This window comes from Anas platyrhynchos, chromosome 5, assembly GCF_047663525.1.
Source record: "Anas platyrhynchos isolate ZD024472 breed Pekin duck chromosome 5, IASCAAS_PekinDuck_T2T, whole genome shotgun sequence".
Classification (NCBI taxonomy): Eukaryota; Metazoa; Chordata; class Aves; order Anseriformes; family Anatidae; genus Anas; species Anas platyrhynchos.
Genome location: NC_092591.1, coordinates 10,708,979 through 10,735,259, shown reverse-complemented (window position 1 = coordinate 10,735,259; position 26,281 = coordinate 10,708,979). Strand labels below are relative to the sequence as shown.

The 26,281-nt window shown below is 37.4% G+C and overlaps 1 protein-coding gene across 14 annotated transcripts in view; it reads left to right on the top strand.

Annotated features, from left to right (window-relative positions):
- MARK3 (microtubule affinity regulating kinase 3) overlaps nucleotides 1-26,281 on the top strand; it is a 61,909-nt gene that overhangs the window by 28,161 nt on the left and 7,467 nt on the right. For 6 of the 14 annotated variants that reach the window (XM_038179240.2, XM_038179245.2, XM_038179244.2 and 3 more), the window contains 12 exons: nucleotides 1,663-1,733; nucleotides 7,141-7,197; nucleotides 8,069-8,305; nucleotides 8,412-8,531; nucleotides 9,244-9,343; nucleotides 9,577-9,689; nucleotides 10,472-10,625; nucleotides 12,347-12,564; nucleotides 17,299-17,402; nucleotides 22,058-22,222; nucleotides 22,939-23,196; nucleotides 25,584-25,610. In XM_038179240.2, coding sequence (XP_038035168.1) covers nucleotides 1,663-1,733; nucleotides 7,141-7,197; nucleotides 8,069-8,305; nucleotides 8,412-8,531; nucleotides 9,244-9,343; nucleotides 9,577-9,689; nucleotides 10,472-10,625; nucleotides 12,347-12,564; nucleotides 17,299-17,402; nucleotides 22,058-22,222; nucleotides 22,939-23,196; nucleotides 25,584-25,610 — 1,624 coding nt within the window. The remainder of the gene's footprint in view (nucleotides 1-1,662; nucleotides 1,734-7,140; nucleotides 7,198-8,068; nucleotides 8,306-8,411; nucleotides 8,532-9,243; nucleotides 9,344-9,576; nucleotides 9,690-10,471; nucleotides 10,626-12,346; nucleotides 12,565-17,298; nucleotides 17,403-22,057; nucleotides 22,223-22,938; nucleotides 23,197-25,583; nucleotides 25,611-26,281) is intronic. The other 8 variants (XM_038179250.2, XM_038179252.2, XM_072038247.1 and 5 more) reach the window with 4 other exon arrangements.

The window sequence follows — 26,281 nt, the reverse complement described above, 5'->3', positions numbered from 1 at the left end:
CATTTATTCCTGATTGCAGAGGAGGAAGAAAAAAAGACTGCATCATGCAGTGTCAGATAGCTCTGCTGAAACTAGAATTAAGATATTGGGGATTAAGTTACTCCTTGCTGGCTAAAACCTAATAGCCCACTGTTTGTCAGTGTGACTCTTCAGCATCAGCATCTGGGAATCGCCAATAGTTGAGGATTTTCTTCAGTTGTGGGAGGGAAATACAGTTTTTTCTTGTTGACAGTTTCAGCATTGAATTCTAACTCTGCTAGATTGTGTGAAGTTAATTCTTAAATCAGGTAAAGATCCTCTAACTGCCTCAGTTGTCTTCTAGCAGGTCCCTAAATGCTCCACCAAGCTTTGTCTAACCAGAACCAAGGCTGGTAAAACGCTGTTAGGATATTGGCTAGTGCATGTTTGTGAAGGCGTCTCCGTGCAGTTTGTTGGTGCTAGACTTAAAAGTGAAGTCTTGTTGCCATCTAGTGATTGGCCTCCACAAGGTAGAAGGGCCAACAGCGCTCTAAAGATCTTAGAATAATGGAGAAATGCGTGCAGGTCTGAAGGGCTGTGAGCAATGCCCTGTGCATGTGCAGTGTTGTGCAAGACAGGCATGGCCAGTGACCTGAGTGACAGGGATTGTTTTCCTTATTTCCTCCTTGAGATACTGGTCACACGTGAACTGTATAAATTATGTGGTTGGAGGATGAGAGACTGTATTCCTACAACTGCAACATTTGCCTAAGTTGCCTATATTTCTTTCTCTGGTATCGTTTTCCCCTGAATTATAAAGGCGTGTTCAGCTTTGCCCCTTCAAATTTTCTCAAGAAACAGCTGTGAAATACACCTGAGAGAATTTTCTGACTTGGGTATTAAATGTGCTACAGAGGAGAGCAAGACTATTTTGTAGAAAATCCTGACGCTCTCTCAGATAGCTCAGTTGTTGATTTTCCTGCTGTAAGACTCTTACATTTTTTTATTATTATTTAAAAGCAAACAAAAAACAAAACATCAAAAAAACACAGCTCTTTAGTACTACTTTATTCTCCTTTAGATGTCTGAACCATACACCATAGGGCTTGTTCAGAAGTGGTGTTTCTCTTGTGTGTCTTACCTATCTGATGCTTGTGGGATGGATTATCTCAGTGTCCTACTGGCCTCATTATTGAGAACTTCATTGCAGATACCTCTTCCAAGCTTAGGTTAGAACTAAGATTTCTGTGTTGGTTAGAACTCCTGTATACACACGTACAAAGAAAAATTCTGGTGCTGATATAACAATATGACAGATATCATCAGATGCTTTCATGTATGAGGCTAATTTTTGTGGTGCAAAAGATACTCATGTGAGAAAGTCTGTGAAGGGGTACAGGTCATCTTTATTTACAAAACAGAAGTATTGCTGCTCAGTTTTTGTCCTAAACAACTGGAAGGAAATGTTTCTGTCTGTATCCAGTCTTTCATTAAGCCTTATTGTTTTCTTGTGTAAGAGAGAACGTTGTAGTAAATTGTTTGTATTCACATCATTTACGCCTTGTTCTCTTGAGCTAACTTGTAATGTTAAACCTGAGATCAACTTGTAGCATAACCATGCAGTGAAGTTGCTGTGGGTAACTGCTCGAGAGGAACCTCTATATCCTGACACTGGCATTAACCTGTCTCATTATTGACTTGTAGGGGAGGTGTTTGACTATCTGGTTGCACATGGAAGAATGAAGGAAAAGGAGGCTAGAGCTAAATTTAGACAGGTATGTATAACATCCCTATACATCAGCTTCCTGCCCCCCCACACCCATTTTTAGTGGTGAAATGGGTAAAACAGCTGTCCTGTGTGTTTTACTCAGCATGGTGTGTGGACTTGTAGCACTGAGTAAGAAGAAACTTGGTTCCAGTCGTGCTTTGAAGGGGTTAGTAGTCCAGTCAGCAGTGCTAGCTTCCTTAGTGTTTGTGCCAGGGTGTCCAGGAGTGCCAGAACACAATGACTGCTTGATTTGGACATGGATTCTGTTCCAAAATTAATTTCCTCTGGGTTGATTTCACATATTCTACGTTCAGCTTGTCTGTAACCTTTTGGAAGTTGTTCAAGTGTAACGTGCTACAAACCAGGTCAGCAGCAAACACAGGCAGTGCCTGGTAGAGACACCCGTTTACAACCATGCACTTGCACAAAGAGATGCAATTTAACAGCTGTTCTAAAAAATAATAATAATTAAAAAAAAGTAATCTAGGCTTTCTTGTTTTCTTTATGATGGATAAACTGGACTTGCAAAAATGTTGAATATCATTGATCTGTAAAAAGCATTTCTATGCTACAGTCAAAGCAGTATTGAACGTATGCACATAATTTGGCATAACTAGTTAAAAATCCAAGTCTCTGCTCTTGCAGCATTTGAAGTTTCATTTGCAGATAGATCTATTTGGTCTGATATACTTTGGTTTCTGCTCATGTGCTGAAACTTGTGAATGCTTATGTTATTTCTGTCCCATTGGATAATTTAAATATTTTTTCTCACAACATTAAAATTATGCTTCTGTTTCATGACACTTTAAAATAATGAATATGGGCAAGAGGGTTTGCGTTAACTATATGTGGGGGTTTTCAAATTGTGGCAATGACATGGCAGTTTCACTGCTGGAGGGAAAAGCTATGGTAGTTTCACATCTTAAAGTGCAGCCATACAAAAATAGAAGTAATTTGATATTAAATATGAACCTTCCAGGAAATTAATTACTTTCACAAAATGCCATATAAAGAAAATTTTACAATTCTCTGGAGTGGATAGTGTGACCAAGACAAATAATATGTGGGAACTAGGAAGCTGTCATAACTTGTGGTAGTAAGATTTGCAATATAATAATAAACTCAAAAGTAGCAGTTAAAATAAGGAGAAAAATAGAAACTCATTTAATCCAAAATAAGGATGCAACAAACTCATTTCTATAAAAACCTTGTTTCTTTTTCTCTCATCATTTTAAATCTTGTACATATGTTCTTTAATCTTTTGCAAAAATAATCATGAAAATAAAAAACAAGCCCCCAGAAAAAGCAGCTGCAGACTTTATATTCCCAGAAGGAGTGATTTGTGTGTACTAGAGTAATATACAGCTTCAGAGTAAGGAACATTTTTTTCTTGTTTAATAAAATCTTATGTCTCTTTATATCTTATGTTCTGTCAACTCTAGAGTGCTTTCCTTTGTGATTAAGAATTTCTTACGTGCTTCTGTGCTGTGTGTTGGAATAGATGTGATCAATTGTACTGGGTTTTAAAGCAGTCATTTCCACTTTAGCTGTCTTTTTCTAAATCCCAGACCATAACCTTTCTTTTTGTAATGTCACCTGGAATACTTAAGAATAGTTTGAGAGGATTTGCTGCTCTCTCTCCCGTGAATGTTGAAAAGTACCACTGGTATGGTACTTTGCTGTCTGTGCTACCTTTCTTTTATTAGGAGCTGCATGGAAAAAGATCTTGTAGTAATTCCACTGCACATTTGTTCAACAATTGCCTTTTTTGTCTAAGGATTCAACTTGCCTTTACGTGAAAACTTGTAGAAACATGTCAGGCTTATTTTACAAGTACACTTAGCACTTCATTTTATGGAATAATATGTGTAATACAGGATATATGTAGCTTTAAAATAAATAACCTTTTTCAAAAACAAACACGAAGGAAAAGAATTTAAAAGATAGTTAACTGCTAACCTGTGTGTTTGACCCATCAAATGTTTTACTACAGATTCCCTGCTTTATTTCTGTACTTCAGTAGGATAAACGCTGTTCATAAAGATACATAGACGGCTGCTCTTCAGTCTACTGAAATATGTTTTGTTTCTTTTTATAAGTCTTGTTTCCTTTCAGAAACCTGGAGGAATTAGCTACCTATCCTTCATGAATAGCTGACTTGCTGGTTACTAAATTTATCCAATTTTAGAGGATCTTGATTTCAAAGATAGGAGGTTCTTGACAGCATCAAAAGCTTGAGAGTCTGGGTTATTACTAGGATTCTCTTTTTTTCCCAAGGAGAGAAGCTATAGTGTAAGCTCATCATAGTTTGCTAGAGAAATGAGCATGCGTGTGGGACAGAAGTCAGAAAACTTTGATCAGAGCTTGACATTTATTCAACACCAGGACTCTGAGGGACAGATCAAACCTAGTTCTTACTAGGTTTATGGGTCATGAAACTATTCACTTTGCTGTAGTCTCACAATAGCTTCGTGTAGCTTTTAGCTATTGCTGGAGGGATAACACTGTATAGAACTTTTATCTGATTCAATGCAGCTGTTCTTATGTTAGACTAGGACATAATAGGGATTTTTTTTAAAGAAATTCACTAGCTAGTTTAACAGGCAGGGGCCTTTTTAAGCTGCAGAAAGAGTTGTGCTGTGCTATTGAGCTTAGTACTTACAATAGGTGATATTATTATATTTTCAGATCCTGTTTCTTCCTTCAGTAGATGTGATTTCTGCATAAAACATCTGTGTTTTATCTGAGGAGGCATTTTAGCATCTCCCTCTCTATCAGGCAGTGATGAATTTGCTAATTCTCCCATCTTCATTTATTTAAAAATATATATATAATTTTTTGTCCATTCTGTTATGCATATTCAGGGCTTTTAGCAGGGGAAAAAAGCCCTGTAAAAGACAGTGATCAAATTATTCCAGTCATGCTTGACAAGGGACACTAAAAATACAGCCATGCTCTGCAGTTCTCCATTTCAGTCTTCTTTTGTGCAGCCGTGTATGAGAAATTCAAATCCAGAATGTTTTGCATTCTTAATGTCACCTAGCTTTTCTTTCCCTAGAAGACTTCCACGCAGTTCTGGTTCAACCTTAGCATCCTTACTCCGTACGGAAGCCTGCCCATCTGGATGAGAGTGAATGCAAAAATAGGGAGCCAAGTCTCAGGGGGGTGAAGGGGAGCTCTCCCACCAACAAAAATTGAAAATGAACATGTATTATTTCCCTCTCCTCCTTTACTGCTGCAGATTAGATCTGGATTCCTTCAGTCTTCTCAATTCTTTCCTGTAGAAGCAGATTGTAGAATTTTTAATATTGGTAGGTATTAGGACAAGTCTCAAATTTATATTTTAAAAAATCCACAAAATAAATCTTACTGTTGTATGTTCCAGTTAAGAAAATAAATGCTCATTGTAGCACTGTGGAAGGGACCTGGAGAGGTCATTTTTCTCTCCTTTTCTTGTTTTGTTCTATCAGCTAATCCTTAGGAAGAATAGTTTGTCTACTTAGAGGTAACTTGTTCTATCTTGTTCTTAAAATCCTGTGATTATACAAATTTTTGAAATCCCTCCAAAAGAAAGTCTTTAAATGCTCCTATTGTTACAGGTAGAAGTCTTCTGTGTCTTCCCCTGTTCTCCCCACCTGCCCAAGTGTCAGCAAATTTCTCGCACTCACATAGGTTGGAGCAAGGGGGCTGTCAACAGAAGTAGTGATGGAAGGTGGAAGGCAAGGAACTCAATTCAGTGAAGCCATGCTTTATGCTGTTTTTTTTTTCTTTCAGTTTTGACTGCTGTTAATCTTTCTTACACATATTGCATTATTTCCCTTCATTTCTGCAGTCTCTGTGCTATCCTTTTGCAATGCAGAGTAGTTCAGAAGCATCCCCAGGGAAAACAACTGATTGATAATCTGCTAGACTTTCTGCTCTTAGTTAGTCAAAGTAAAAGCAGTTCAGAAGCGAGCAGCTAGTGCTGTGTCTCTGCAGTCCTGAATAAAGCATGAGGTCTTTGTCACGCTGTCAGCCTTGGAAGCACCTGGGAAAGCAGGCTGGTGGCTGGAGCTGAGTAATTTCAGCAGGGAGGAAAGGAAGGAAAACCACGAGGATGGTACAAGTGGTGGCATGGGAGAACTTCGGCAATTTCAGTAACTGTAAAAAGCTGAGCTGGGAGTCTGAAAGAGGGAGTCAGTGCATAAAGGAACAAGTGGAAGCAGAATGAAACTGTAGGGAATAGAAATATTTCAACTTGTCATCGAATACTTGGCTCCTAAGGTGGCACTTTGTGCATATGCATGATTAAATAATGCAGGGGCACAAAGATTAAGATAATGTTGGTTGATTAAGTTTTAAATGCAAAGTGACTGGTAGGTCAGTTCTTTGACCTACCAGGAACCTTACCTTCACTTATTCTAAATACTGAAGAAGAAGCATTGCTTCCTACAGGGACAGGAGGATTCCTGTGCTAAGCTGCAATACTGAGTTACTTTTTGTGATGTTAATGACATCTCATCCTTCTGGTCTAGAAATGTTAATCTTGAACAAAGAATAGAAGCATATCGAAGTGTAGTTATCACAGTAAGTTATTGTTCTGTGCAGTTCCACTTACTTTTAAGAAGTCGTAACATCTGCCTCAGTTCTGACTCCGTGTGCATGACAATAAAATGTATTCGACAGCATTTGTGATTGCACAGCAATATGACCTTACCCAGCTTTTCTATACGTGCAAACTTCCCTGGTAATGCTCATAACTCTAGAGCAATACACTAGGACAACTGCATAAGCAGCTTATATAGCTTGCTATATAAAGCAGAAAAAAAAAAAGATAGTTGGAAATTATGATGGAAGAAATTATTCTGTTACACGTGAGAGACATAGAAGTTTTTTCCTTTGTGATTGCTACTCTTGTGCAGTATACAAATACAATACAGCATATGCACTGTAGACCTCCTGTCAGATGCATAGTCGTGTCTCACCACATAAGTGAAATTTCAACAAAGAAGCTTTTCCCCCAGTAATTTCTTCAGTAGCCTTTTCTCTTTTTCATGCCATGCTGTGGCATAAAAAATCACCTTTGCACAAGGACTGGAAAACATCAGTCTCAATGGAAAGCTTTTGTAGCTGTATACAGTATTGGAATGGAAATACTTCAGTAACCTTTCTGAAAGTCATTGCTTCTACTGTCTATAATTAGCCACGCTGGAGAGAGCAAAATGCTCTTTCAAATGTAGCAGAAACCAAGTAGATTGAATAACAAGCACCTAAGTTATGTAGCAGCTTTCTCCCAAATATGCTGGTCATTGTAGTAGTTTGTAGCTCTGACCTGGTAAGTACCTGTCAGCTTTAGTAATAAATGTTGAACTTCTTAATTAAAACTTTGTTTCTTTGAGATGTCACTTATATAATTGGGCTTGTTTTCTATCCAGATAGTATCTGCAGTGCAGTATTGCCATCAAAAGCATATTGTTCATAGAGATCTCAAGGTGAGTAGGGAAAAGTGTGTGATGTGTGTGTCTCTGTCAATCAGTTTGTGTACTTGTGGGTGGGATCTTTATTATATCTGTAAAATGTAGCATATATTAAGCTATTTGGGGGGATTTTTTTCTTGTATTATAGCAAGTTTTGATGAATGTTTAAGGCATAGAACCATTTAAAATAAAAGGAAAAGGTTTTGTAAGGCTTCTCAATATTGAAATGTAATGATTTCTGAAAGATAGTCCCACCCTCAGATCCTATTTAAATCTGATGCAGGTTAGTATTAGCTGAGGGTTTTTTTGTTGTTGTTCTGTTTTGTTTTTTAAGTACTTTGATAGAGGTGTGTCAAGTTTTGGTCTTGAAAAGAATGAGTTATCATTTGTGATGAGAAAACTGTGCCAAGTTGCAAAGAAGCCATATTACAAAGTGGTATATCCCTTCTTTAAACTGTGCCTTTTATATTAATAATGTTGCCACACATCTTGTTCAAAACAAAAAAAAAAAAAAGTGAGAAACGTTTAAAGATTGTGTGTATTACCGAAGGAATGTCATGTAAAGTATGGATAGTAAGTGTTCTTGTTTTTAGCTTAATATATGAAAAATGTAAGTTACAGTATCTCAAGATGAATTTCTGTGGAGAAAATGGATGGTAATAACACAGTTTTCCGTTATCATAACAGCTACAATAGACTGAAACCATTGTACAGACATTTTTTAAAACAGAATATACAAATGACAGACATATCAAAATACCTTGCAAGGAAGAGAATTTTAACAGATGTTTCAGCTTTTTGCATCCTAAGAATGACTAAAAAATGGCGGTAGCTTTTTAAGTAAAGTGTTTTAAATTCATTTTACAAACCATTCTTTCTCTTCCAGGCTGAAAATCTATTGCTAGATGCAGATATGAACATTAAAATAGCTGACTTTGGTTTTAGCAATGAGTTTACAGTTGGAAATAAACTGGACACCTTTTGTGGCAGCCCACCATATGCTGCTCCAGAACTTTTTCAAGGGAAGAAATATGATGGACCTGAAGTAGATGTCTGGAGTTTAGGTGTTATTCTTTATACCCTTGTGAGTGGATCTCTTCCTTTTGATGGACAAAACTTAAAGGTGAGTCTGTGTAGAAAATGCTGGCCCTCAGGGGGCCTGTTTACCTCATGGTTTAGTTATGTGCTGCTTACAACTTACTCTCTCTACTCCTTACTCTTTTACCAAGGAACTTAGAGAAAGAGTACTAAGGGGAAAATACAGGATTCCTTTCTACATGTCCACAGACTGTGAAAACCTCCTCAAACGTTTCCTGGTGCTAAACCCAACGAAAAGAGGCACTCTAGAGGTAATGGCACAAATAAACTGCCTCAGTGAGCTAGACATTATGTTTTGCAAACTTGATTTTTTGAGCTGATCAATAAGTTGTTATTGTCATGTTGTTCATGAATAGTTTATTTGGAGTGGGTTCCAAGGGGACTGAGTAAATGGCACGACTTTTGTTTTTTAAGGTTTCATTTGCAGGGATTGCAAAGCACCTAACCCCACAGTTACTTCCAAAATGAATGAGACATTACACAGCGTACATCATGCAATTTTTCATGATAGCTAGTTTTTGGATTCCTGCATTAATGGGTGATCTACCAGGACTTAACATAAGTGATCTGGAAGTATTCAGTACTAGGCTATGCTGTAGATGCTTTCTGTTTGCATTTTGTACTGTCATGGAGAAGAAAGGTGAAAATAATGCAGGCTTCCGTATGCTTCCATAGTTTGGTATGAACCTACTAGCTAGACTTGTCAGAGATGTAGCACAGCTTCTGGTCTGTGTTGTTGGGCTTTTCACGTTTCAGCTTTGTGCAGCTGATTGGAAAGTAACTTGCCTTGATGTGCATGGTTCTTTCACCTCACTGGAGCAAAGCAAAACTAGAGTAGGCACTGGGACCTATTCTGAAAAAGACAAATGAGAAAAAGCATTGCTGTTGATAGATGGGGGAGTTCTTTTTTCCACAATTTGCTTTGCTAATAAGTATATTATAATAACTTTTTTTTTTTTATAGCAAATTATGAAGGACAGGTGGATCAATGCAGGGCATGAGGAGGATGAGCTCAAACCTTTTGTTGAACCAGAACTAGACATCTCGGACCAGAAAAGAATAGGTAATTGAGGATTTTTCAGAATTATTATTTTTATTTTTTTTCCACCACTCTGTATTTGTTTCCCATTTGGGAGAAGTAAATAATCTTTTAACATTGATGTTTCATCAAGATTTTGTTCTCATGCTTAACAGTTTCATTCTTTACATGTTCCATTCTTTCTCTTGAACTTAAACACTCAGACAGTGTTAAGCATCAAAGTGTTTGTTACTTACAGAGTATGTATTTGTTTTTAGATATTATGGTAGGAATGGGATATTCTCAAGAAGAAATTCAAGAATCCCTTAGTAAAATGAAGTATGATGAAATCACAGCTACGTACTTACTGCTAGGAAGGAAATCATCGGAGGTAAGTATTGCTCTTCTAAATGCAAAGAAACAAAGGAATCAGTGTCCATAGCAAAATCAGAAGCAAAATTTAAGTCAGTAACTATAGGCATAACGTTCCTGTAATGTACACAAGTCCAGTACAGTTGAAGTTACGTTATTCTCATCATCAGTGTCAACTGAACTGTCCAAATCATGTTGTGTGTGTTCTCAGCATGATCCTATTCAGTAAACACTTGTCTTTAGGCTCCCAAGAACTGTTCTGCTTGGGCAGCAGGTATTCCTCTTAAGGATTGTATGACAGTTACTATATTCTCTAGGAGCTCAAGTGTGAATGTGCCAGTTACAAATATTTTAAGAGAACTGAAGAATAGGACTGATCACCCTAAAAACATTCTTGCATTGTAGACTACTTTTCCACTTGATGCTGAGAGGACTAGGCATCAGTAAATTGTTCTTGGTTCCTCTGCTGGAGGAGGTGGTGTGGTATCTTGATACTGAGTGTATTCTCTCTTCATGTTAAAATCTTACAGAACTGAGGAGAGAGGATGGGAAGTATAAAGATAGATTTTCTGTATCTGACTGTCCTTTCAGGAACTTCAAATTCTGCTGAGCTTCACATAAAGCTTCACATAAGACTGTTACAAATAATTTAAGAGAAGTTGGAGTTAGCATAGTGAGGCACTGATGCCTGGGCTCCTATGCAACGTCTCTCAATCACAAAATTTCTTACATAGTAGAGGCATGTTGGTGGATGTTTAATCTGTTTTGTCTGAACTCCTCGTTTTAATATTTGTATTGTAGTTGGATGCAAGTGATTCAAGCTCCAGCAGCAATCTTTCACTTGCCAAAGTTAGGCCAAGTAGTGATCTAAATAATAGCACTGGACAATCTCCTCATCACAAAGTTCAGAGAAGCATATCTTCTAGCCAGAAGCAGCGGCGGTACAGCGATCACGGTGAGCAATTCTCATTTATGGTGTTGTGGCATATGGTGACTGCTGGTCATGTTTGGTTTCTGAAATTGTCTCCATCCCCCAAAGGTAAGGAGAAGGATGACAGTGTAGTTTACAGCATGGTGATTAAATAATTTATTGAGTAAGTAATATTTTTTAAAATCAGTTTTGTTAGAAAGCCTTCCAAAATAGCTTCTAGAGGAATGCTGAGTACGTCAACTTAATTTTTGTGTTTTGCCTTGTGTCTTCCCTTGCATTCCTGACCATCCTGGGCATCTTGTTACACAAATTGAAGAGAATCTTGCAACAGCCTTTTTAATGAAAAGCACAGCACTCCTCCCCCATACGCTTGTATGCCTGGTCAGCTTTTGTTTTCTGTTGACGCTAGTAGGTCAGCTTGCATCTAAAACTTGTAGAAATGCCAGTTTGCCAATATTTCTTGTTTCCTGTTTCCTGAGGATAGCATCATTTGATTGTCCTGCAAAAATTAAATTTCTAAAGATCCGTGACTCAGACAAACTTAGAACCCTTCTGCTTTGTGAGTGTGCAAGACTGTGCTTAGGGTTTTCTAAATATCTTAAACATCTTCCTGCCTAGACACTACCTCATAGAAAGAGTCTCCATTTGGTCTACTCGTAAATAGCCGTAGTGCATTCAGAGGTTGCTTTTCCTGGGGAGTCCCTTAGGATGACAGTTACTGTGTTTTGTGATCCTGTCTTTCATTTTTACATACATGTAATGTATGTGTGTGTACACACACGTGCATGTTCTTGATTAGCTGTTACTGAAAATACTAACTAGAGAGTTAATGCAGCTTGATGTATCCTCCTCTGAGGAAATGCAATTGGGAAAACAGAAGAAAACAAAATCCTGACATCCACACAGGCTTTTTTTCCTAGTGTCTAGGAACCTATTTATGCAAGTGGGAGTTTGGGGCAGTTGCTCCTGGCATGCCTGGGGAGGTTTGTGGCAAACCGAAGCCATTTCTGGGCTGTTCTAAGAACACAGCATCCAGGCCATTTGTACTGCTGGTAGTACGGGGTTGCATCTCCAGGTACATGTCTCAAAACTCCATTTTTATTAGATACTAGCTTGTGTGTGCCAGGTTTGTGCTAGCAAAGGGTCATCAGACTTGAATGAGTCAATTACCTGTTAAGTGTCTTTAAGGTGATTATTCAGTGTTGTTTTTTTCTACCAAGCTAAAACAGTGTCAATACTCAAACACCAAAAGACTCCATGAAATTCTTAATTCTTCCATTGAAATCAAATAATATCTTCACCTAATAAATTTAAATAGTTTTCTATTATGGCCCTCCCTGCCTTTAGCAAACTGAAGTGTTGCATATCTTTGAACTATAATACAAAGGAAGGCCCTACCAGAGGTAACTAGAATTTCAAATATGTCAGATCTGAATTAAAAAAAAAAAAAAGAAGTGTGAGGGGAGGGGGTGAAAGCTTGTTTCAGGTTCCCCTTCAAAGAGCAAAGGCAAACATGAAGATACAAATAAACGTTTGATTTTTTTTTTCTTTTCACAATATTTTACTGTCTTCTAAAATGTGCATATTTTAATAATTTCAAGAACAATGACCTTTTTTCAACTTTGATTTCCAGTGTTCATTATTTTGATCCTTAGGTGTGTGAATAAATTTCCCTAATAGGGAAAAATATCAACTAGACTTGAGAAGAAAAATCCGTTTTCTGTTTCTTTTGTTTGCTTTTTAAGCTGGACCATCCATCCCCCCAGTAGTGGCATATCCCAAAAGAAGCCAGACTAGCACTACAGACAGTGACCTCAAAGAGGAAGGAATTCAATCAAGAAAATCTAGCAGTAGTGCTGTTGCTGGAAGAGGAATTGCACCAGCTAGCCCAATGCTTGGAAATGCCAGCAATCCAAATAAGGCTGATATTCCTGAACGTAAGAAAAGTTCGGCTGTTCCTAGTGTAAGTAGAAGCACTTACTTATCAAAACCATTAAACACTTATTTTGAAGGGGGGGAAGTGCTAAACCTGTGATTTATCAGTGGTGTTGGCTTTACTCTTCATCTGATGTAAATGTAGGTGTCTCATACTCTTCAGAGTCTTGCCTTTTTCTTCCCTCATCAGTCAGCTACACAAGTTATCTGTTAAAAGTTATCTGTTAATATTCCTGAAGTAATTAGTAGGTATTAGTAATTAGCACTAGCAGCTATTAGTGAGCAGTAATAGTTTACTTATTAAAATAAAAACAAAAACACATATATAAAAAAAAAAGAAATTTAACCAGGCTGTCTCCTGAAACTTAGTATGTATTGCGGTATTTTTGATATCCCCAATTACTCTTTTGTGGCCTTTTGTACAGAAGAATGAACTCCCTGTTTGTATTATCCTGTTTCATATGTTTAAGGAGCCAGTTCATCTTTGTTCTCAAACAGGCTGTTCCGAGTCATAGTTACATATATTGAGATTTTCAAATAGATGTCTCTCTAAAAACTTCAAAGGGTGTCTTTCAACCTTTGCTTAAAAGCACAGTGTCTGACTTTGTCCTTATGGGCTTTCCTCCATTACCAAACAACAACAAAAACCACCCTAAGATGCATAACTAATGAATTTACAGAGTCAGATAGTAGGTGGAAGGGAAAAATCTGGAAAATCCTTGTTCAGTTTGGCTTTAACTTGTGTACTTTGTGGTGCCTCTCCACACAGCAAAATTGGAAACGTGTTTTCATATAATAATGGCTTGAGTTCTGTAACATTTAGTTTCTAAAACTTTGAGATTTTGTATTGGAAGATTTCCTTCTTTTCAGAAGTAACTTCCCAGTCCTTTATTCAATTCACTATGGAGTGATTTTTTTAAGTTGTTATTCCACAAAGCTCTCTTATTTGGTCATATACTCAGCATCAATCATTAGTTACAACAAAAGGAAAACAGAACTTTGTGAGCTCGGAGATTTTTTGACAGTATGAAGTGATAGAAATGAAATAAGATTTTCTTGTTTTCCTTCGTTTTGGCTACATATTGTCAATTGGATCAGTGGCTGAAAGTGACTTGGCTGGAGGATCTCAGTCAGAGATTCCTTAGGAAGATGTGCCTTCTACTGCATCAGCTCTTTATAAATGTGAACCAGAGCTCATGATTTGGGTGGATCCTCTTCTGATTTTTCTGGTCCCCTGCCCTTCCTGGTTTTTGATCAGTCTAGAAACCGTTCAGATTGTTTCTTCTTCCATGGCAGTTCTTGGCTATCAAGTCCCAAAATTGTAGGACAGTCAAACTGGACCTCACTCAGTATTATCTGATGTCTTAGTCAAGAGCTTTGCCTCACAGTTGTGATATGTTTTACATTTAGCATCTTCAATATTTTGATCTGCTCTGTTACAGCACTCCCAAATCCTGGGGATTTATTCCAGTTGTTTTATTTCCAACTTAATACTACTGTAATGGAAGCAAAATTTGAGCTCACAGTAATAGGATACTTAGGTCTTCTGTGTGCAACTCTGATCTTGTACAAGCAGTACTACAAACTGAACAAAACTGAACATGTAACCAGACTATTGATGTCACTTGGTGGTTAAAATTGTCCCTATTTTCAGCTCTTCATGTCACTATGCAAACACCTTTTTACTTTTTTTTTCTTTCCCCCTCCTCTGTTAGGGATTAGTCTTTTCCTTTTTGGCTGTTGGGGATGGAGGGGAGCACTGATTTTTTTACACAATTTCTAAAACTGATTAGAGAGCTCTGTTTGTAATAATATTAGTATGAATCTAGAAGGAAGAAGGATGTTAGAGGTACCACATTGTCCTGATGTAGGAAACAAAAGTATTCCGAGGTGGAGAGAACAGGTGTTCTTACCAGGCGTTTATGTCCAAAAATCAGTAATATGATCAGAAAATCACTGAAGAGACAGCAAAATACCATGTTTAAAAGTAATTATTACTTTGACAGATACTGCAAAAGTAGTGGAACTGGTCTGCACTAGAGACTCGTGTTCTCTTTTGAGTTGTTAGGACCTTCAGCCAGCTGCGTGCTACTCATTTAACAACAAAGCTTACAGGCATGCACTTAAGGATAAGAATTATGCTTGTAGAGCTGATAACTAAGTCTGGTATTGGAGTTTGAGACTCCAAGATGTACTTTGGAAGTCGAAAGAGCATGTGAACTCTTGCAAACTAAATAGTTCTGCAAGCTGAACAAATGTGTGTGAGACAGCTTCAGGTTTACTTGGCAAATAACAAGTTAGTAATGAAGTCCTGCTACAGAAGAGGCATAGTTAGCAGCAACTAATAATTGCTTGTTTATCACTCTCAGCTTCAGGTTTTTCATCAGTGCTTGTAATAAGTTTGTCCCAGAACCCTTAGCGTAAAAAACTAGAGAGAAAGAATGGATGGCATGTTTGGAAAATGATTTAGGCCAAAAGCCATAGTAGTGCTCTTAAGTAAGTAGATTGATTCCTTGTTTTAAGTCAGAAGCTGACTCTGAAAATTTTTCATCAGTCCTCATCTTGCTGTCTCCTAATGTGAAAATCGCCCGTCTAAACAGTAAGCATAAAACTTACTCTAGGAAGAGAGGAGGACTTTGTACCACAAATTCATCCTTTATGCTGTGATGGGACTTTGTATATGTGCGCAGAAGCCTTAAAATGCACCTTTGCACTGTCATCACCTCCTGAAAAGAAGGCACCCAATGCCACGAGGATGAACTTAGCTCAATTCTGTCTTGTCATTCCATCAGTGTGTGTGATGCTGTTGACACCAGTTTCAGGCGTCCTGTTCTGTGCACCTGTGCGAGTTAGTCATGTCCAGAGATCAGTAATCTACAGACTGGCTGAACATAAAAAAAAATAAAATAATTAAAAAGAATGTCACAGCTGAAGAGCTGCCTAAATCAAATCATAAAAGGTCGTACACTGAAAAGTGTAAAGGCTCCTATACCAAGACTGTATTGTTGCTAAAACTGAAATTTGAAAGCTCGAAATGCTTAGATCTCCTATCACAACCTCTGAAATCTGAGCCAGACAACAAAAAGTATCCTGATACTTCTGTCTTAGAACACAGGCAAAGACTAGAAAAAGAGCTGGGTAAGTGCTCAGTTCTGCTAATCTAAAATATTCTTCATGCTCTTAGTACTTTTTAATGCCAGGAGACTGCGCAGTTCACTTTTTCATTTCTGTTTGTACATTCGTGCAAAGACATTTAAGAAGTTGTCTGTCTTTTAAATAGACAAGATGACTTCATTCCTAAATCCGCGACTCAGGAATTGTGCTACTTGAGACTCACTGACTGTATAGCCAATATTTTGCCTTAAGGCAGCAAAAGCTGTGTGTATTGAAGGCACAGGAGGAGCTTTTGCTTGTTGTTAAGAATATTCCAGTTAACAGTTTTATTTCAGGTTTGGAAACAAAAAAAGGTTTGGCTACTCTCCTGTGCTTGAACTACCTTTTCCCTTTTTTTTTATCCTTCCTTCCACAATGCTGTAATGTAACCAGTTTGTGACATGTTTTCTTAATGCTATTTTAAAAGTCCATTGAATTTTCCTTGCCTATCATAGCAGTAATTCTTCAAAGAACTCCAAAAGGTTAGTTGAGCATGAAGTCCCCTGCCTGACTCTTAGTGGCCATCCTTACTCAATATGTGCTTATCCAGGTGCTGACCAGTCGTTCCCTTAAGCTAGCCTCCAAGATGTTCCCCAGCAGTGATGTTTAAAGTTAATATCCTATTTTGCTTCCTGCTTTGCCCCGTGATCCTTTTCTTTAAGAAAATTTCTAAAGGTTTTTTCTACTTTCCAACCATATGCAGTTTATTGTGTTATGTTCTTGGGGTGGGGAAAAAATAGACGGCTTGCCAGCTTTTACTTCCTCTACAACCTGGGGGTGCATGTTTATCTGGACCACCATACTTTTCCTACAGTAATTGCATCTAACATTTTATAATTCTGTTATCTGTGAATTACCTAGCTTCTCAGTCGTTCCTGGAAAATTGACCGCCAACTTGGGCATATCTCCACCCTCTTTCTCTGTAAAGACAGAGGCAAAGTAATTCTATTTCTTTTCTCCCCTATAAAATAAGGTCTGTAGCTTAAATTCCCCTGGTTCTCTTGTCCTCAATGTCCTATGCTCGTATTTACATGTATATTTTTACAATGTCTTATTAAAATTCTCTGCAATTTGTCTCTTTTAATTTGACTTACTCTTCCCTGTTTTTCAAAACTTGTCAAGTGTTCTATAGTATTTTAATATTTAAAAGTCTGTGTTTGCTTTCCCACTGAATTTTACCATATCTGTTTCTTAAGCCTTCACTTTTGCTATCTTGTTTAAGGGTATGATCATAACTTAAAGGGAAATTCCACAATCTACAAGTGGTAAAGTATTTCAAAAATAGGCTATAAAGAAATAGACTCTCCAGATGTGGATGAATGATATACATGCTGAGAATTTGTAATTCAGAACATTGGTAATTAAAAACTTTAAGCTATACTGATTTTGAGCCATCAACATGAAATACAAGAGCAACTTGATTTTTTTTTATTGCATTATTCTTTAAAAATACTGGAAGGTGTTCGTATATTAACTAGTTACTGAGTGATTGCAAGTTTTATAACTCTGTAGAAGTAGCATGAAGTAAAACAGCCTTAAATTATATGTAGTATTAACACTAGAAAAGCCTTTTTGCAGGGAGTAACAAGCCTATGTTTTTTAATTGTAGAATAATACTGCCCCTGGAGCAATGACACGGCGCAACACATATGTTTGTAGTGAAAGAACCACTGCTGATAGGCATTCAGTGATACAAAATGGCAAGGAGAACAGGTATATGAAATGTCTTCCTATGGTGTACGTCCCTTGTCTTCACATTTCCAAAATATTGTAATGCCTAATTTAAAAATCAATAATATTCTAGAGTAATTCCTAAAGGTGAGTATAGATCTTTGGTTATGGATCACCTGTAAGTATGTTTTTTCCTATGCTTAACTCATGCAGTCTTTATACACAGAATGAAGATCCTAATGCTTGGTTAAATACATTTCGTATTTGTACAGCCATCATCTGAAGTGAGTGGTTAACTCCTGTGGTCAAACAACATAAGCTTGCAGAAGAGGTTTATTTAGTGTCAAGCTACAAAGTATATCTCTGCTGGGCCATTCTGTTTTTACATTTCACTCCAAACTTTGCTTGCAGTTGTGATTATTTGGAATTTATTTTTCCCCCTGTAAAGTCGCAAGGAAAAAGTCAATTTTCTTAAGCAAAGATGAAACAGTGATAGGCCATTATATTGAACTGATAATGTTCAGTAGTGATATTCTTGAAGTCTAAGTGCTTCCTAGTATTTACAGAACTCATATTGAGAAGGAAAACATTGATGTCTCCATGTTCTGAGTGGAAACGGAGAGGAACAATGTGTTTACTGTTACTTCTTTGAAAACCTGACTAGAGCATGTAGTGAAATTGGAGTCATCTAACTCCAGTGTTAGCACCACAGCCACCACTGGTGCCATCCTTTCCTGTGTACCAAGGACTGAGGGAAGCTGCAAAAAGTAGATATTGCAGCTCATAGACATTAGCTGTAGAGTAACGCTTGTGGAGAATACCACCGAATTTGCTGGGTGGCAGAACTGCTTTAAGTTACAGCCAACTGTTCTTCACAGAATTTTTGCTGGTGTCAAAAGCTGGTTACAATTGAGTAGTTGACTGTTGCCAGGAGAGCACTAAGATAGCTAGTACTTAACAAAAATGCTTAAGCTTGGAGGAATGTACGCCTTCTCCACTACTCCCCAGAGTTTTCCCTGCCCCTTCATAATTTTATGTTACATAATAAAGCATGGGAAGAAAATACTTTTTTTCTTCTAGCTTCTTTTGAATTTGGTGAAAGATTTGCAATTTTTTGCACATATTTTTTCCCTTTTTTTCCAAAAGCATATTAGGAAGAGTGATGAAGTTGTGATGTTGAATGGAAAGTTTGTCCCTTGTTTGACCTCTGGAGCCTAGGGTAAAGAACATGATTTTGACCCTCTCTCTTCCTCCTAGTTTTGAAGAGTGCCAAAAGTCTTAGCTGGCCAGCTGGGCCCACAGTCAACTGTCTTGTGAAGTACAGCACAGCTATTTGGTACTGTCTCTTAGTGTGTCTGTCTCAGACTTCATTGGTTAGTCCTTGTTAATGTTACCAAGTTTGTTTAGATTGAAGTTCACCATCCTTTATTTCATTTGAAATGTTAATAGCTTTTTTTCTTTCCTTTTTTCTTTTCTTTTTGTCCAGAATAGTTTTGATCAGATTTGATTACTTGATTTCTTGGTTTGTTAACAACATTTTTGTTCACCAACTAATATCTTTGCAATATCTTGACGATTTCTTTATTATATTTCTTCTAAGTTATTATTTACTAGGAATGCTTGAGAATCAGGTATGGTCTTAATTTAGGAATAACGTCATACTGCTAAGGAGTTGTCTTGTGGAGTTGTTTTTTTTCCCCAGCCTTGACTTTCTCAGCAAACTTCTGCCTCTCTAGTTTGTCATATAATGGTTTGAAGTTCAGAGTTTACATTGTGTACTTGGCAAATGTGTTCTATTCTAGTTCTATAATTGGTTATCCTTATGTAACTTACCTTTTATTGTCAATACGATAAATGGTATCAAAACATCATTTGCTCATCTTGCAAACTCTACCTCTGTTTGGATCACTTAAAATGTCTGAGCATTTACATTTTGGCTATCAGGAAAAAAAAGAAAACACAACTTTTATCCCATGTTATTGCTTACTACTTTCTTGACTCTTTATAGTGTGTTAAAGAAGATAAGTGGAGACTGTATTGCTAATTGCTTTAGAGTTGGAGACTTCTCATTGTCTGAAATGCTTCAATGTTAAACTGCATGTTCATTTCGGCACAGTTTCAGAGTTCTTGTAGAGGTTTGCAGAATTAAAGCTGAATGTATTTTGTTGCTGTAACTGGGCGAAGGCTTGACTGATCACATGAAATGCAGACCTTTAATGCAGGTTAAGCAAACATGGCTATTGATGGGACTGGCTCTTCAGAATGAATTCTGCCTTTCTTCAGGTGTGTTTTTGTAATATCAATATTTTTCTCTCAATTTGGTAAAAAGTAACTTTAGAAACTTGTAATGTTTTTTTTTTCTCTGTGAAGCAAGATCTGAAGTAGATTCTAGGCTTGTTAAAAGGTCTTGTTAAAATTACTTTCTGTGCTTTTGAAATGTCTGTTGGTAGCAAATGTTAAAGGCAAGAGTAATTACTTTAAATCGTTTGTTGCAGATTGGATTTTTGATTTTCTGTAGCTAGATGCTGACAGTGACCCAATTAAAACTTGGGAGACCTGCTTTAAAAAGGCAAGATGCACAGATTTAGTCTCCAGTCTTTCTGTAGAAAAAGTAATAAAATGTTCTGTTTTTAGTTTACACACTGAATTCAGAGAAGGTGCTGGTTTTGGAGGTATGGAAACTTTCAAGAATTGGTAGTCAGTTAGTGGAGCTGATGATCAAGAAAGCAATCTTGAAGACCCCATGCCAGACTAATAGAAAAGGGTTTTTAATTTCACATCCCATCTTCAACACATTGTGTGGCTGACACAGGTATTCTGCTGGAGATGACTCTTGGCTCTCCTCCAAAGCCTAAGCATTAATTAATGCACTTGGGGACTCATTAAATGCTCTTCATAATGATAGGCAATTGCTTTAAATCATTTGTAACACAAATGATTTACAACAGCCTCAAATTTTAATAAGCCTTAGTGTTAATTGATGAATTTAGCTTCCTGTTTCTACGATCCCAGGCTGGTAATCCAAGGAAGTTGATCTCCAGCAAAGCTTCAGAGAAGGAACTTTCATGATTTAGTATGTGCTCTGGTACCTTATTGATACCTTGAGTTACCACATCTTTGGAGGTAGATGACTAAAGGTATCTAAGGCGAGGTAAAACTTGGGTTTAATGTGTTGTAAAACTAGATTCTTTCTCCTTTGTCCTTTGCAACAGACTGGTAGGAAAGGAACTATAATTGTGAAATGCTTGAGTGGCTGGTGACCATATATTTGAGGATTACTTTGGGGTATTGCTTTTGGGATGAATGTCCATTTCCTTGGAATTTTGTAATACCTTGGTACAATGTAAAAGCTGGACTGTTTTGCAAACCTGGTTTTAGCAGTGATTGTAGCTGGCATCTTGCTGGATTCAACAGTGCAAAGAGATGCAGGCATGACTCAGATGAAGTTCTTGTGTTTTAACTTCTTCAGGATCTGCAAGAGGGAGCACATTTTGTTAACTGTTTTAGCAAGGAGTTCTGATGTCTGAATTCTGAGGTATTTTCTACTTAGCAATTTGAGAACTAGGTCCAAGAAATGGGTCAGCTGATACAGCTGGACTAGCATTCTCCTCTCCAAATTACCAGAATGCAACAACAGGACTTGAATTTCAGAGTGTGTAGCTGTGAAGTAACTTGTAAGTGAACGTGCAGTGTCATGAAATGCGCTGACAATTACTGATTTCTTAACCTCAAACAACATTTTGAAGTTATAACTGACTTACTCTTAAAGCAAACTTAAGACGTATGATATGATGTAGCCCTTTGTGTGATACCTCATGTGGCCTCTCAGGTTTCTCTCATCCCCTTTATTACTAGATAATGTGAAGGCTGCAAAGAGTGCTTTGGCGCAAAGTAAGAAAAACATTGAATGTTTCTATTTTAGCATGTTATAAGGCTGACAGATCACTGGCCAGCACTGTAGACCTTCCTTCAAATCCTGAATGTTAACTTGAGGAATTCAGGGTTCATAGCCAACCAATGAGATGCTCTTCAACAGTCGTACCTTTTCCTTCAGAGAACAAGAGCTACTCATTTCTTTATACGTGCAGGTTGATTAATAGTAGCTTTTTTGTTTGGACATCTCTGGACTTGTTAAATGTCATGATACTGTTCTTGGTTGTGCCCATGAAGTGTCTGAGCTGTTAGTTGTAGATCAAGATGTGAATACTTGTCCGACTTGCATTGATTTCTCTAAACATGGATACTTTCTGGAAACAGATTATTTCACTGCAGTAATAGAGCTATCTTTGGTCAATTTTGGAAAATGCACTCGGTGGTTTTTTTTAATGCATTTCTTTAATGTTGAGACCAATACAAATTACATTAGTAATAAAATATACTTGTGCATGAGCTCAGAGCAGTGGGTTGTTCAGGTTCTGTACACTTGCCCAGCTAAGGAGGGTGGCACTGCTAACTAATGCTATTGATACGAGAATTATCACTTCATAGATGTCAAGTGCTATGTATAGTAAGGATGCTTTCTGAGAGGAGCTTAGGGTAGTTACTGCTGTGTACATGTAAGATGGCCAGTAGAGTTCATGTTCTTTCACAAACTGGTTAATAGAAGGAAAAGTTTGCTTTTTTTTCTATGCAGTAGTTTGTTGTTGGTCCATCACGCTCTTCTTTCTGCCTCTGCCTGAACCCAAACCCCCTCACAGCCTGACAGAAATGTTCGCTTACGCAGCTAGCCCTGCTTCAGTTTGTACTACATCCTTCTCCAGTGTTCGGCTGCGACATCAGAAGTCGATGTCCATGTCAGCCTCTGTGCACACGAAGATGATGTTGCCTCCAATAGACAATGGCGCAGATAACTTCAGGCCTATGTAAGAACCTGAAATCGTTGTGAAACTAACTTATACCCACTGCTTCTTAACTTTGTGCTGTGGAATTTTAGTCCTAGAGTGTTCTAGTATATATTGCCCACAAGATGTGTGTTTCCTCATTTCTAGTCTCGTTTACATTTGTCTTGTGGTGTGTCAGGCTGTCTGTGACATAATCCTGCAATAATGAACGTTATTTTTTTTAGCGTTAGGAGTATTGGACATGCCCTATTGACAAAGTTTGTTGGGAGACTGTAATCTGTGTATTCTGAAGGACTTCACTACTTGGAACCGTTCGCATGTAGACAATTTTCTGTAGGATATTTTCAAATTAGCAAGTTTTTCAAAGATGGATAGATTGTGGAGGGAGAGGTACTAAAGTTATCCATTGCTTCTCTTTCCTGGAAGGAAACTTGGCTCATCTATTCTTTTATCAGTCTTCTCAGTGAAACACTGTATGCCTAGTTTATCTGGTCTTTTCCAGGATACTTGTGTTGCATTTTTCTGCCTATGTAGGTTTCTGTTTCGACAGCCTTTTAATCCTAACTTACGAATTTTGATTCCATACAGTGCTGTAATAGTGTTGATATTTCCAACCCTGGCCTATAAAAAAGTGTCTGCTTATGCTTTACTGTAGAACTTAGTGTTTTGTGTTTCCTGCAAATCAGCCGTGCTTCCGTAAAGAAGTTCTAGCGTTGTCTTTTTGTTTTCTGCTCTAGCACTATTCCCGATCAAAGAACTCCTGTTGCTTCAACTCACAGCATAAGCAGTGCAACCACACCTGATCGTATTCGTTTCCCCAGAGGAACGGCTAGTCGGAGCACTTTCCACGGCCAGCTCAGGGAGCGTCGCACTGCTACCTACAATGGACCCCCGGCCTCCCCCAGTCTGTCCCACGAGGCGACGCCGCTCTCTCAGACTCGAACCAGGGGTTCCACTAATCTCTTTAGCAAACTAACTTCGAAACTAACAAGAAGGTAAGTGATTTCAAGCAGTAATGCTATCCAGAAACTTCTCTTTTTGTCAGATAGTAGAAATTACCAAGTAGCTCATTAGGTTGTTTTGGCCACGTTCCCTGGTCAACAGCCTGACTATGTATCTGCAACTTAAAATGCACCTGCCTATGTGTTTGTTTTTTTTTTTTCAGTTCTTTTAAGTTACAGAAAGCCATTTGGTTTTATACCACTTGATTCAATTGCTAAAAACCGAGACAGCTTGGTCTGTGCTGATTATGCTGGGCTCATAATCCTCACGTCTGGGGTACAAATGTTGCAGAGCTGAAATACTGCAGCTCAGTTCAAAAGCTGCTCACTCTGTCTGTATAGTCTTTCAGTAGAATGTATAAACTAGGATCCCAGTCTTGATAATTAATGTGTTAGAAGCTCTGGCTGTTTCTCCCAGTCTCAGGTTATTGATGTTCCTCACAGGTAGAAATATCAGAGGTGAAAGGATGGGGGCAAGAGACAGCAATTTCTTTTGGCAGCAGTACTAGTGTAGGTCATCCTAAAGTAATGGCAGTACTACAGTTTCCATCTAGGCAGCAGTCTGGTCAGGCCTCGAAAGATTTAATTCTATTTTGACATTTAGTTCATTGCAGGTTCTGGTTTTGGTGTGAAGATGTGTTGGGCTAGCCAAGGCTTGGCTTAAGCAGCTGCTTATTCCTGACAGTTTTTATTCTAATTGGATTCTTGGTTTCACATATGTATGATTTCATTAGCTCCCACAAGCACTAAAATAGTCGGGGTGAGACCACAAGCTGGGAAAAAACACCTATTTTCCTTACATATTTATAACCTGCAGGATTCATATATCACATGCTTGAGACCACTCAGATATCCACAATTTGTGTTTGCAGAAGTTTCTTATCTTTTGTTTTAAGATAATCTCCATATTTTTATACCCTCCTCACCATGTGAAACTTTTGAAATGCATCATTCTGATCCTGGTATGCTTGCATTTATTTTAGGCTTATCATATTGGCATCAGGCCATTTCCCTCCTGTACATTCTGTGACTGTACATTACCTCCCCCCAGCATCCTCTTCCTAGTCTCCCATTTCTACAAAATAATGTTAAGCCAAACTTCCAATTTTTCACAACCGACTGATTTCAATTTAGGGAATTAATTTATTAAAAAAAAAAAAAAGGCAAGGGGAAGTTCTAGTTCTGTGAAAAAGGGCAGCCTAGCCCTTTGGTAAATGTTTTATGCTACTCAGCATTCTCAGCAAGCGCTTTTCTGGGAAATAATGCACTGTAGGAAGTTGCTTTTTTTTTTTTTTCTCTTTAGAGATAAAAGATTAAATTCATTTTTTTCCATAAAGCCTTATGCTTTTTGTCAAGTCTTAATCAAATGCATCCTTTTGGCACGTCTTTCCCTCTATACTTTTGTTTGTAATACCCTTACTTAATTTTCCATCTGACATTCCCAATGTGGACACTCAAACTGTGAACATGCAAGCTTTTTACTTGTGCTGCTGGAACACAGTATTTGTCATTCAGAGTGACGCACTCGTTTAGACAGCAGTCAAACTTCTATCATTACCTCTGATTTTCAACTTCTGCAGTGCAGTGTGGTTTGCTTTAAAAAGTTTTTCCCCCAGTACTGTAGCAATAGTTTAAATTCCATCTGGACTTGATTAAATAACATGCAATTATAACACAATAGCACTGCCACAGATGGTTAAGTTTGCATTTGGAGGACCTCTTGCAGTTGGTGCTCTGTTATAGTAGGTACAAAGAACTTGGGAAATGGACAGTCCCATCAAAGTATACACAGTTACATTTCTTATCTTAAATTAAAAAAAAATGTTATTTGATTCTAGTTTCCTCTATGGGTGATCAGAATCATTCTGCTTATTAACTACGTATGTTCTGGTGTAGGCAACAGTTACAGCTTCTCTCACTGAATTAGCTAAATATTTAAGGCAGTTTTTAGCACAACATGGATGACAGTGTTAGGAAGGAAGGAAGAAATCTAACTTTGAAAGTACTCAAGGTCCAATAATAGTTGGAGCTACTGATTTTACTTTCTATTTGAATTATGTGAGGAAAATCCAAACACGTTTTTCTGTAACTTTGCACATTTTCAGTTGTAAGGTATTTTGAAACCAGTACGTATGTTAGCATATAATAACTACTGGTGATGCATTTCCTAGAAAAAAAATAAGTTTGGAAATATTCATGCTAAAAAAAATATTCAGAGTCTTTAGACCTTAAATTATGTGCCTAATCTTAGAATGTATTGAAGTGTAATTTCAGTGTGCATTTAAATGAGGTCTTTTTGCATGCTTCACTCTAAATGGATTTTTCAATTTATTTTGTACAAAACTTTTTGTTAATTATTATTTTGGCTTAATTTCTTTTAGAAACATGTCATTCAGGTTTATCAAAAGGTAGGATTTATTTATATTTAAAAAAAGCGGCTCCTGCAATTAACAACAGATTTGGCTTTCTAGCCTTGGTTTTCTGAAAACTAAACTTTCTGCTGAGAACTAAATACTTTCTTTCTTGAGAGGAAAGCATAGAATAAATCCATTAACTCATGATGATTTCTAAGAATCTGTGGCACCTGTATAACAAGATGCTAAGCATGCCTTGTGAATTCTTCTTTCTTTGATAGAGTTGGTAGTACCAAAGTAATTCTGTTCTTCGTACTAATACACTTTAGCATGCTTATGTTTGAAAAATGAGGTGTTTGATAACAATGATGAAAATATAAACAAAACATAATGTTACGAGCAAATGAAGGTAAGTAATGCTAAACTTACGTTCTCTGTTTTATGGTATTAAAAAAAAGTCATTGTGAAGCTTTGTCTGTAGTTGATATAGTAGGAAGCAAACTGAACATGGCTGTGAATCTAACACAGCATGGCTGTGAATTGTTTTGTATGGAAGACTGAAGATCAAATAACTATTTTAAAATGGGATGCGTTTGCTGAAGTGAATTGCAGCTGAAGTGCAAGTAGAGCACTTCAGTTACAAGCAAAGTATAATGTCTATACTAATGTATTAACAAAAGGAAAAAGCTGAGAAGTGTAATTCACATTTCAATCCCAAAGGATTG